The 12,617-nt window shown below is 48.2% G+C and overlaps 1 protein-coding gene across 9 annotated transcripts in view; it reads left to right on the forward strand.

The window, feature by feature from the left end:
• Positions 1–12,303, forward strand: part of phf21b (PHD finger protein 21B) — a 71,160-nt gene extending 58,857 nt beyond the window's left edge. For 8 of the 9 annotated variants that reach the window (XM_064318821.1, XM_064318827.1, XM_064318824.1 and 5 more), the window contains 10 exons: positions 234–530; positions 1,541–1,678; positions 4,119–4,170; positions 4,482–4,558; positions 4,655–4,709; positions 5,095–5,117; positions 6,295–6,453; positions 6,575–6,638; positions 7,668–7,771; positions 8,060–12,303. In XM_064318821.1, coding sequence (XP_064174891.1) covers positions 234–530; positions 1,541–1,678; positions 4,119–4,170; positions 4,482–4,558; positions 4,655–4,709; positions 5,095–5,117; positions 6,295–6,453; positions 6,575–6,638; positions 7,668–7,771; positions 8,060–8,314 — 1,224 coding nt within the window. In that variant the 3' untranslated portion in view covers positions 8,315–12,303. The remainder of the gene's footprint in view (positions 1–233; positions 531–1,540; positions 1,679–4,118; positions 4,171–4,481; positions 4,559–4,654; positions 4,710–5,094; positions 5,118–6,294; positions 6,454–6,574; positions 6,639–7,667; positions 7,772–8,059) is intronic. The other variant, XR_010327323.1, reaches the window with a different exon arrangement.
• The last annotated feature ends 314 nt before the right edge of the window (positions 12,304–12,617 follow it).

Consider the following 12,617-nt stretch of genomic DNA (forward strand, 5'->3'; position numbering starts at 1 on the left):
GTGTAGGATCCTCGGTTCCTCGTGGTCACTCGTGGGGAAAAATGTTTTTGTGAACGCAAAGGATGTGTGTGTGTGTGTGTGTGTGTGTGTGTGTGTGTTCGTGATAAATGGCTCACTGCCGCAGTGTTAGTTACTCAAGTAATCATTTGGGTAATTGATCAGTTTTGCCCCATTTGCCCCTCCCCTTCCGTCTCTCCCCTTTCCCTCTCCCCTCTCCCCCCTCCCCTCCCCAGGTCAGGCCAAAGACGTTGATCCCAGACAGCCTTCCCCACAGCCCGAGTCAGGAGCAGGCCCTTCGGCCGCCGGGCCTGCAGAGGGTGACGGCGGTGGTGAGCCCCCGGACGGGGGGCCCCGCCCTCCCCACGCCCAACAGCACGGCCGGGCCCCTGCCGCTGGCCAATGGGCAGCCGGAGCCCGTCTCCGCCTCCATCAGCAGCGCGGGCGTGGCCTACGCCATCATCTCCGCCTCGTCCGCCGCCGCCAGCGAGGCCGTCAAGGTCCAGCCGCTGCTGCTCAGCGCCGACAGCAAGGTCAGGCCCCGCCCCCTGCTCCTCATTGGACGCTTCTGTTCTCACTGCGCTTAGTTACCTGGTGCTTGGGTTTTTAAAATTGTATTTTGATCGATTTTTTAAAAAAAATTTGGGGAGTTTGAGGTGGAATTTTCCCAACGTTTACCTGTGTTGACCTGCGTTCACCGTTTGTGCTTTGGTCCGTTGTGATGTGTAAATGCGTGAGATAAAGAAAGATAAATGCAAGAGGCTCTGTGGCGCAAGCGGTTGGGCTGTCCTCAGTGAGTAGAGTTATGGTGTCGACTGCTTGAATCAATGCAGCCCACTTCAGTTTGCGCAGCTTTGGTCCGTTGTGATGTATAAATGCGCAAAAAAAAGAAAGACAAATGCAAGAGGCTCTGTGGTGCAGGTGGTTGGACTGATCCTCAGGAGGTAGAGGTTGATGGTTCTTGACTGACAACATTGAGGTTGGGGGTTCAATCCCAACGCTCTCTTTCAATTTACGTAGCTTTGGTCCGTTGTGATTTAGATAAATGGGAACAGGAGATGAGGGAAGGAGTCTGTGGCGCAGGTGTTGGACCGATCTCAGAGTGAAAGGTGATGGTTCGATTCCCGATGCTGCACCTACAAAGTTGAGTCCCCAAAGGGGGTGGAGGGAAGCTTGGTCCCTCCCTGAAATTTTGGAAAGCACAAGTATGGGTGATGCGACATAGTTGAAGAAATTTAATGGTTGTAAGAATGAAAAAAATAGACTATTCTTTTACTACTGATTACACCATCATTTAATCTCCCTAACACAATGCGAAGAAGCTGTGTGTCCCTTTCCAACCGATTAGTCAGATCGTTTGCATGCTTGTATGTGCACAATACATTGAAGATAGACTATTTGATGAGACATTCATGGGTTGTACCTTTTTCACACCTCCATCGGACCCTTTACCTGTGTTGACCTGCGTTTACCTGTGTTGACCTGAATTTACCTGCTTTACCTGTGTCGACCTACGTTTACCTGTGTTTACCTGTGTTTGCAGGTGATCATAATCCAGCCGCAGGCGCCTGGCAGCTCCCACGCCTCGCCCCAGCCACAGCCCGACAGCCCCGTCCGGGATGCCACGCCCTCCCCCTCCCCCTCCCCTCCAGCCAAAAAGAAGAGAGAGGAGGACCCTGAGGTGAGGCTCCTGACCCCAAACCCAGCCCAGCACGCCCCAGTCTCCCCAGAAACCACAGCTCTGAATTCCTGGCGCCTGCAGTGCCGTTTGCAGTCTCAGCGAGACGGAACAGTAACCCTGGAATGGTGCCGTCCCGTTAGCCTCTTAGCATGCGCCGGTTTCACCAGCTCTGCCGTGGCTGGACAGCATCGGGATCAACGTCCGCTTGCATCCAAGCACATGCACTGCAGCAGCGGTGAATTATCAAACTTTTATTTGTTTAACTTATGTAAAAAATTTAAACAAGTCTTGATTGGTGGCATCTTTAAACGGGATCAGCTGTCTCTTTGATCCCTCTGGCTGGAGTCAGTTAACTGATCCTTTTATCCAGTGAGATAATCCCAGTTTATCCAATCTGGAAACCCCCCCCCCCCGCCAGTGCCTTGCATGGGGAACCCGCCCGAGAAGCTCACTATCGATTCCTTCCTGCTATCCCAAGAAAAGACCAGACAAAAATAGAAAAAAGGGAACTTAGTCCTCCAAAGTACGGTGTAATTGCAGTTAATTAAGTACAACCGGTTGCTGATAGTTTTAATTAGACATTTTTAGCGTGTGATGAGGGATGATTTGCCTTCATAAACGGCCCTGATGTCAGAAGCAGATATTCACGTTACGGAGAGCGAATATTCCATTAATATTAATTTAAAGACATTAATTAGCATCAGTTCTCGTACTAATGCTTTCAATTATCTGCGATGTTCCGCGGCAAGTGATTCATTTTAAAGGGGATTCCTTTCATCTTTAACTGATTCGTTGGCGGGGGGTGCTGCTGGAATCAGCCAGACCCCGTGGTGCTGAAAGTGTGGACGGCCGCTGGTTGAAATTCACACCTTTGTGGGGAAACAAAGAGCTCCAGGACAGAGCCAATGGCAATGAGCTGAGCCTGCGCTCTGCTGAAATCTGCTAAAGCAGGGGAGTGATGGAGGAATCACTGTAAACCAGGGCTCGCTGTGAATGAGCCTAACTGACAGACCAGGGCTCGCTGTGAATGAGCCTAACTGACAGACCAGGGCTCGCTGTGAATGAGCCTAACTGACAGACCAGGGCTCGCTGTGAATGATCCTGACGAACAGAGAGGTTGGCATGAACAGCCAGCATACACGGAGGACCAGGGAACAGATTCTTTTTGTAAATATTTTATGCATTATTAAAAAATTTTAATAGATGACCCTGTTAGAATTATAGTCTCACCTGCAGCAGTCACACACCTGCTGTTCTTCCACCAGAAGTACCCTCCTCTTCAAATGCAGCCCTGCCACCCCCCCCCCCCATCCTCACCCCTAACCCCCCAGCCTTACTGACCCTGCTGCCACCCCATCTTCACCCCTAACCCCCCAGCCTTACTGACCCTGCTCCTGATGAATAACTCATGAGCCAGGTGCTGACTTCATCACGAGTGCTTGCCCTGGCCTTGACCTCTCTGCATTCTGTGTGCATGCACAGGGGATTTCTGGGAAATGGAGTTCTTTGAATCCCCCCCAACCTCTGAACCCTTCTCCTCACAGAGGACGCCTCAGGCTGTGGTGGGCTGAACTCCATAATAGTTGGAACTACACTGAGCTGACTTGTTTGTGCAATCAGAATGTAATCATCTGCACATGAAAACAGGTGATTGGATGAAATCAGTAACACTCATGGCGTCGTTTTGGGTCTCAAGAAGGTTAATTTTTCCATCGATCGTTCTCGAGCTGGACCCCTGGTTTGCGACCTCTCCCCCCAGTCTCCCTGTGCACTGCTCCCCTCACGCTCCGCGGCCTCTCCCCCCAGTCTCCCTGTGCACTGCTCCGCGGCCTCTCCCCCCAGTCTCCCTGTGCACTGCTCCCCTCACGCTCCGCAGTCTCTCCCCCCAGTCTCCCTGTGCACTGCTCCCCTCACGCTCCGCAGTCTCTCCCCCCAGTCTCCCTGTGCACTGCTCCCCTCACGCTCCGCGGTCTCTCCCCCCAGTCTCCCTGTGCGCTGCTCCCCTCACGCTCCGCGGTCTCTCCCCCCAGTCTCCCTGTGCACTGCTCCCTCACGCTCCACGGTCTCTCCCCCCAGTCTCCCTGTGCGCTGCTCCCCTCACGCTCCGCGGTCTGTCCCCCAGTCTCCCTGTGCACTGCTCCCTCACGCTCCACGGTCTCTCCCCCAGTCTCCTGTGCGCTGCTCCCTCACGCTCCGCGGCTCTCCCCCAGTCTCCCTGTGCGCTGCTCCCCTCACGCTCCGCGGCCTCTCCCCCAGTCTCCCTGTGCGCTGCTCCCTCACGCTCCGCGGCCTCTCCCCCCAGTCTCCTGTGCACTGCTCCGCGCCTCTCCCCCAGTCTCCCTGTGCACTGCTCCCTCACGCTCCGCGGTCTCTCCCCCCAGTCTCCCTGTGCACTGCTCCCCTCACACTCCGCGGTCTGACCGCCTTTATTCTTCTGCAGAAAATTGCCTTCATGGTGGCGCTCGGGCTGGTCACAACAGAGCACCTGGAAGGTGAGAATTAGTGTGTGTGTGTGTGTGTGTGTGTGTGTGTGTGTGTGTGTGTGTGTGTGTGTGTGTGTGTGTGTGTGTGTGTGTGTGTGTGTGTGTGTGTGTGTGTGTGTGTGTGTGTGTGTGTGTGTGTGTGTGTGTGTGGTGTGTGTGTGGTGTGTGTGTGTGTGTGTGTGTGTGTGTGTGTGTGTGTGTGTGTGTGTGTGTGTGTGAGCAGACGTTGTGGAGTGAAGCCTGTGCCCTGGGAGGGATTAAGGTTAAGTGTGTGTGTATAATGGCGGTGAATGAAGCCTGATTGTTTCTGTTCATTGCAGAAATCCAGAGCAAGAGGCAGGAGAGGAAGAGAAGAAGCACAGCCAACCCGGCCTACAGCGGCCTGTTCGAACCCGAGGTGAGAAGGCCCAGCAGCACCCATCACAGTGCGTGCGCCGCCACGCTGGTGAAAAATGGTAATCTGATACCTGATACTTTTTATTTTGTTTTCCAGCGTAAACGCCTTGCTTCACATTACCTGAGCAGCCCCATGTTCCTGTCAGCCCGAGGTAAGACATCTCACACCTGTCTGAGTTGCATTATGAAGCTGTATGATGCACAGGAGGTGCCAAACTAGTCAAAATAAAGACGCATTATACCAAACATCACTGCATTGTCAGTATCCTTTAGCTCCAGTGCCAATGGAATCTTTGTCTAATTTTTTGTACTTTTAAAATGGAAACTAGCTGATTTGAGTTGTTTGGGGCAGTGTGTATTCACACACACTGCTGGGCTAACACCGTGTGATTATGTGAATTCGCACAGGCTGCTAGGCTAACACTGTGTGGTTATTAGCTGAAGTATTGCATGGCTTCCTCGCTAACCCTGCTGCTAGGTCCCTGTGTTTCTGTTGCCGGCTACTAACTTGTTCTCTGCTTCATGTCCGCACGCTAGACACTGAGGATCTTTGCTGGAAGGTATGTAGCCTGTGTGTGTGTGTGTGTGTGTGTGTGTGTGTGTGTGTGTGTGTGTGTGGTGTGTGTGTGTGTGTGTGTTGTGGTGTGTGTGTGTGTGTGTGTGTGTGTGTGTGTGTGTGTGTGTGTGTGTGTGTGTGTGTGTGTGTGTGTGTGTGTGTGTGTGTGTGTGTGTGTGTGTGTGTGTGTGTGTGTGTGTGTGTGTGTGTGCGTGTGTGCGTGTGTGCGTGTGTGCGTGTGTGCGTGTGTGCGTGTGTGCGTGTGTGCGTGTGTGCGTGTGTGCGTGTGTGCGTGTGTGCGTGTGTGCGTGTGTGCGTGCGTGCGTGCGTGTGTGTGTGTGTGTAAGTGATTGTGTGTGTGTGTGTGTAAGTGATTGTGTGAGTGTGAGTGTGAGTGTGAGTGTGTGCTGTACCGAGTTTTGCAGTCGAGTGTTTCTCCCGCTCAGTATGTCTCGCCTTTCGTCCAGTTCTCCTGGCCCCGGAGGCCTCTCTCTCTCATGGCAAGCTGAAAAGTTTGTGCGGCGTCACGAGCCCCAGATAAGCGATCTTATTCTTCAGGCCGTTGCCGTGGCAGCCGGCTGCTCTTCCAGTGACCGGGTCTCAAGTTCTAGGTTCCATTGGCCGACTGTTTTCACCTCTGTTCCGTTTGTTTTGTACATTATATTAGTGCTGCGGTCCTCAGTCTGAAAGGGCTGGTTGTGGGTGCATTCTACTAATCAAGCTCCTCAGCAAAGACTCTTGTGTTCGATTAGTTGAATCGGGTGTGTGACGGCTTAGTTGAAACTAAAGCCTGCACCCACACCGCCCCTTTCTGGATAGGTTTGAGGATCCCTGTATTATTCAGTGATTCAGTTTGTCTGGATGTCAGATGGAAAACAAACACAGAGGTGACTTATGAATGTAGCCGCATACACAGAGGCATTAGTCCTTTGGTTTTTACTTTGGGACCTGATTGTGATGGTTGCCACACAGACATCACACAGACCTGTAGTTAGTCTTCCATTTTGAATGCTTCATAAAAGCCGGAGTGCTGCATAGCCAGTTGTAGAGAGACGCGTCTGTATGAGACTGCAGTGTGTCCATGGTCCCACACACTTGAGCAGGCACTCACGAGCCACCCGTGCGGTGATGGTGATGATGTCACTAAAGGGGGCGGGGCCATGTGTGTGTGTGTGTGACAGGAGGACTCGGAGCGTGAGGAGATCTGTGCCGTGTGCAAAGAGGACGGAGAGCTCCAGCCCTGCCACAGCTGCGCCCGCGCCTACCACCCCGACTGCCTGCAGCCCCCCCTCAAGACCCCGCCCAAGGGGCCCTGGATGTGCCCCAAATGCCAGAAGAAGGTGGGCTGGTCTAGCACTAGCGTCGCTGGCACGTCACTGAGCTTCTGCTGCTAAAGGCTTCAGTCCCTTACCTGTGCTGCCGGTGAAATTCATTCATTCATTTTCTTTTTTATCTTCCCAGGTACTAAACAAAGACCTGTCGTGGCCCCAGAGCTTCATTCAGTCTTACATGACACACAAAACAGGTATGCCTAGTACAGGTATGCTTTAATACAGGTATGCTCTAGTACAGGTCTAATACAGGTATGCCTAGTACAGGTAAGCTTTAATACAGGTATGCCTAGTACAGGTAAGCTTTAATACAGGTATGCTCTAGTACAGGTCTAATACAGGTATGCCTAGTACAGGTAAGCTTTAATACAGGTATGCCTAGTACAGGTAAGCTTTAATACAGGTATGCTCTAGTACAGGTCTAATACAGGTATGCTCTAGTATAGGTATGCTTTAATACAGGTCTAATACAGATATGCTCTAGTACAGGTAAGCTTTAATACAGGTCTAATACAGGTATACTGTAGTACAGGTATGGTTTAATACAGGTCTAATACAGGTATGCTCTAGTACAGATATGCTCTAGTACAGGTAAGCTTTAATACAGGTATGCTCTAGTACAGGTATGCTTTAATACAGGTCTAATACAGGCATGCTGTAGTACAGGTATGGTTTAAAAGAGCACCAGTCACTTATGTCATATATTCAAGTTTCAGATAAAAGTTAAAGGCATATTGCATAGTGGACATTGTTGCACAGGGAGGTATATGCTCGGGGGATATATTGGTGCAGAGTGAGAGTGAGAGTGAGGGTGCGGGTGCGGGTGCGAGTGAGGGTGAGGGTGAGGGTGAGGGTGAGGGTGAGGGTGAGGGTGAGGGTGAGGGTGAGGGTGAGGGTGAGGGTGAGGGTGAGGGTGAGGGTGAGGGTGAGGGTGAGGTGGTGAGGGTGAGGGTGCGGGTGCGGGTGCGGGTGCGGGTGAGGGTGCGGGTGAGGGTTAGGGTGTGAGAGTGAGGGTGTGAGAGTGAGGGTGTGAGAGTGAGGGTGAGGGTGTGAGAGTGAGGGTGTGAGAGTGAGGGTGAGGGTGTGAGAGTGAGGGTGTGAGAGTGAGGGTGTGAGGGTGAGGGGGTGAGGGTGAGGGTGAGGGTGCGGGTGAGGGTGCGGGTGCGGGTGCGGGTGCGGGTGCGGGTGCGGGTACTGAGCGGGCCTGTGCTCCGTGTGTGCAGTGCGGGAGGAGGAGAAGAGGAGGCTGATGAGGAGGAACGGCGAGCTGAAGGAGGAGTGGGCGGCGCTGGACGAGCAGGACACGCGGCTGAGCCACGCCCTCACGGTAGGCAGCGCGTGACCCTAATGCTCCCGCCCGCTCAGTCAGAGAGAAACACACAGCACCACCTCACAACGCAGCGTCTGAAACAGGCTTCAGGACTTCACCCATGTTCTCGGGGGCCTGATTAACACTCGTTTGAAAAGCCGCTTCAGTGTTAGCACAGCGGTGTTGCAGTTGATTGGACAGAGCTGCTGAGCGGTGTTACAGTTGATTGGACAGAGCTGCTCAGCGGTGAGCGTCCTGACAGGAGGAGGGAAACGCAAACAGTGGCTTTTGTCTCTCGTCCCGCAGGAATGCATGGAGCTGAAGGAGAGCCTTCTGGGACGGCAGAGGGACACCCAGGCCTCCCTGGAGCGCCTAAAAGCCCTGGTCCGGCTCATTCAGAGGGACCAGGTCATCCAGGTCACCATGACGGCCACCACCACCACCGGGGCCTCCCTGCTCTCCTTGCCTTGGATCAAACCCGCCGGCGCGTCTGCGTCGCCCCCTGCTGCCACCGCACCGCTACTGCAGAAAAGCGTGCCCCACACCCAAGGCAACAACTGATCCCCCCCCCCGACACTCACACACAGCCCTCCTGAACCGACTGGCCCCCTTGCCAAATTCTTGGCTCACTACCCTTTTGCGTATACTCCAAAATAAAAACAAGCTTACAAAAGTTTTTTTTTTTTTTTTTTTTTTTCCTTTCCTTTTTAAATGTTTGATGGACAATTGAAAAGGTATTCATTTAGTAAAGGAAAAAAACATTCAACCAATGAGGAGGCTTCAGGAACCTTCGTGGCCAAACGATATATCCCACACATGGTTCCAGACAAGTATTTTATAAACCCAACACCTTCAGTGCTTACAATATTTTTTTTACTAATTGTTTTTTTATTTATGAATATTCTTGGCCTTAATGTATTTATGAATAATAATGCCTGTCCCGGATATATGGAAAAAAATAAGTATTCTGTGAGGCGAGCAAAGATTTGTTTTTTTTTTTTAACAATAATAATTGTTCGGCATATAAGGGGGGAGAACTTTAGCAACTTGTTGTAGTAGTCAGAGAAATGAAAATAATATAAAATTGAAAAGGCCTGTACATTGATATATCCAAGTACTTGTTATGATACTTGTTCTTATCCTCCTATGAACAATGTTCGCCATATTAATTCAGGTGAAAGTGGGGAAGGGGAAATTTTTTCATTGTGTATGTATGAATCTTATGAGCCTTCAAAACAAAACAGAGAATAACTTTTTTCAGTATTAATATAGTTGAGATCAAAAAAGTATTTAAAAAAAAGACAGAATTTAGCATTTCTAGTGGAGAATTTAGTATTTTCATGCCGATGCCTGTTGATAAAGCGAATGGAGGTAGCGAAGGAGGGTTTGCTGTACAGATGTTGTATTGTTCTTGCAGGTCCTTCCGTCTTTTCTTTCGGCCGTTTAGGAATCACGCAGCTGCCGGCTGGAGCTCTTATGACCGGTGCAGCCAAACACAGACGTTTTTTTTTTTTTTTTTTTACGGTTTTTTGTGTTCTTATAAGTGCGTGATTCTCTGTCCATTACCTCCTATCACCAGTATAGAGATTATGCCAAAAAAAATTTCTTAACATTTTTGTACTGGGACCTCCGTCGTCTTTGCAGATTCTTTCCCCTTATAATTTTCCCTGCCTACCTGCTTTTTTTTTTTGTTTTTTGTTTTTTGCTTCAGTAAGTGAGATGGTTATCGCTGAGCTAAGTGTCCAATTGATTTGAAGGATATTTTTTTTTGTGTGTGTCTACTATACATTGCAAATGAACACTGCCTCAATGTAGGACTAAGTGAAACCTCTAAGGTTCTCTTATAGGCTATACTTAAATACATATAAGTTACACACACAGATATAAAGAGAGAGAAAAAAACCTGTTCCGGATTTTACTCCGCGCAGTTATCCAATTAACCGCCAGAAAGCGGTGTCTCTCACTCTAAATGGACCCCCTGTGGTGGGACGTGCTTGACAACTAAAGCGATTTGATTTTATTTTTTGCTTAAGTATTTACTGGATTTTTTAATTTAAGAAATGTGAAATAATGCAGTATCCCTGCCCAGACAGCTGTTCGTACAAAAAAGTTCAGTGAATTGATAGAGGAAAAAACTAACTTTAACCCCCCCCCCCCCCCAAATGTCCGCGAACAAACATCAGATTACTAAATATTTCGTTTAAGAAAATGGGTACGCACTGCTCGAGACCAACGCACGCAGATTTCTCTTTAATATGATAACTGGGAGGTTGACAGATTACACATCCACCCATCTGACGTTCTGGTAGTTCACGTGCATCTTTTGTTTGATGGACAGTTGTGCTACATCCAACGAACATACATCTGTCCATTACAGAAAAAAACATTTCAAATGTATTTTTGCGGCATGGGGTGCCTCGCAGCAGTGTCCCAAAATAATTTAGACTCCACAATTCGTTTAATAGATTCTTTTTATGTAAGGGTTAAATTTACCCGTCGTTGTGCAATGCCCACCTTACTGAATTAAATATACAGTAACTGTAGTGGATTCTGTATTTGCTTCGGGACCCCCAAGGCCTTATCATAATGCAAAGATTTTCTGACACGACGCCCAATTAATTGCATGTATTTAAACCCAAGGGCTTTCAATGTACAACAAAAATGACAATTTGTGTGATGATATATGAACAATATAAAATATCTTACATTTAGAAGCATGTTTTGGGTCTTCCAACAGGAAAATCCCTCAATAGGGAGTGACACCTTAATTCAATGCGAAAGGTTTCAATGCATTTGAGTGTTAACATTTGGAACGAAAAAACAGGCAGTTGTTACTATTTTAATACAGATTTTGTGCGTCTTCTCGCATTGTTCTTTGTTTCATGGACAACACACAGGACCAAGGGACCTTTTTCATATCGTTTTGTTTCATCGTACAGAAAATTATACTCAATACAAACACATTGACTGTTAATACTGATATAGATAGGATATACAGCAGATGCAAGAATGTAAACGGCACCCAACGCATATCATTCGCTCAACAAAATTGTGGATTTGCTGGATTTTTCCCCCCAGCGTTGCTCAGCAACGGTACGTCAAGGATACTGCACAGGCTCTAGTTGTACGACCTGAGTACCGGTTACTGTGACAGGAAAGCAAAACTCATCCACCAGGGGGGAGGAGGGATATGTTTGAATAATAAATAGAAAATAACCATATCAGTGCACCACATCACGTCACGGCAAGGACGCGCTCTTACGCGTTGGCTCTCTGAAACGTATACCAGGCTCCTTCCGCCCCATGCCGAATTCTCCGGGAGAAACTGTGCACTGCTTTACAGATCTATTTTAATACAACTCGACACTACGTTGAACAAAATGTTTTTATATTCTTTTATCAATGAACAAAGAAAAAAGGAGGAAAAACATTTGAAATACTACTACGGTTATTGTTCGCCAATTATGCATTTGACGTGGCTTGCAATGTTCAATGTATTTGTATTTTTATTTATTTATTTATTTATTTATTTATTGCCAGAAAGAGTGGGTTAGCAGAGAGAAGACAGCACTTGATTTTAGATGGAAATGTCTTTGGGACTGTTGAAATAGTGTTTTTTCGTTGTCATTAATAAGGGACTGTCCAGTGGATAGTATGTATAGGAAAGTGTTTGTCTTATGCCAATGTAGTTTTTTCTTCTTTATAATGCATTAAAATTGATTGATGGAACTTTGGTGGATGAAGAAGAGCGGTCTCACTTTTTCGGTGTTGAATTGGGAAAATTTGAAGCGGTGAGTAAAGGATAGGGAAGTAACGAGAGTTTAACCATTCCGGCTTTTCTTGCGCGCGAGCCTGCCTGTGTTCAGAAATAGACCGTTATTCGCATCTCAGATTCTCGGTTTGGATACTCGGTAGTACTTCTAAATAAACATTATACCTCGTGAACATTTGAATACTGCAAAAACGTTCGTTGATAAAGTATTTCATATTAGTTGTGTCAATCTAAGTAGGATTATACTAACACCAGTTTTTGGTTACAAAAAATAAAAATAAACCTGCAATTGCTTTACTGGACGCAAAGTGCACCTATTAAGATTTAAATTACAGCTGTTGAATTGTAGGATACTTGTTGCTACATGCATAAAATATCGTGCATTCACACTTGTGTAAAAATAGACAGAATGCATTATGGTTAACTAATATGCATAAGTACATGACCCACAATTCATTTAATGCATTATCACAACTGTCAATATGCACTTTCTGAATATTTTGTGTCACAGTACTGGCCGCAATGCCTTTCGTTCATATCGAACCAACATGAGCTTGATTATATGGGATTTTATAAACTCCTCAAAAGAAGTTTGGAAATTTGTGTTTGGTCGGTCATATCTGTTGTCACTGTATTATTAGCATTGTATGTTGTATCATTGGAAAGCCTGTTGAAACAGTCAGGAGCCTCAGTAGCATGTGGAAGAACCATACACAGCCACAACAGCCTGGCACCACCCCCTCATGCTGGCCACCAGCCTGGTCACGCATTGCTCTGGGATGGCATTCCATTCCTCAACCAGGGTTAATCGCAGGTCAGCCAACGTGGTTGCGTTGGTCACTCTAGCATGTACAGCACACCCGAGCTGATCCCACAAGTGTTCAATTGGGCTGAGGTCACTAAAGGAAAGCCAAACAGTCAACCGGAAGATACGGTGGTGCAGGTCAACGGTTCGCTCGCCATGCCGTCCATTCAATTTGTTCCTCTTTTGTCAATTCTGCTGTGTAAGTAGGTAGAAAAATACTGTTCAAATGCAAAGGGCTCTGTGGCCCTACTTTCAGTTTGCGCAGCTTTGGTCCGTTGTGATTTAGA

The sequence above is a fragment of the Anguilla rostrata genome, chromosome 19 (genome assembly GCF_018555375.3).
Source record: "Anguilla rostrata isolate EN2019 chromosome 19, ASM1855537v3, whole genome shotgun sequence".
NCBI classification, from domain to species: Eukaryota; Metazoa; Chordata; class Actinopteri; order Anguilliformes; family Anguillidae; genus Anguilla; species Anguilla rostrata.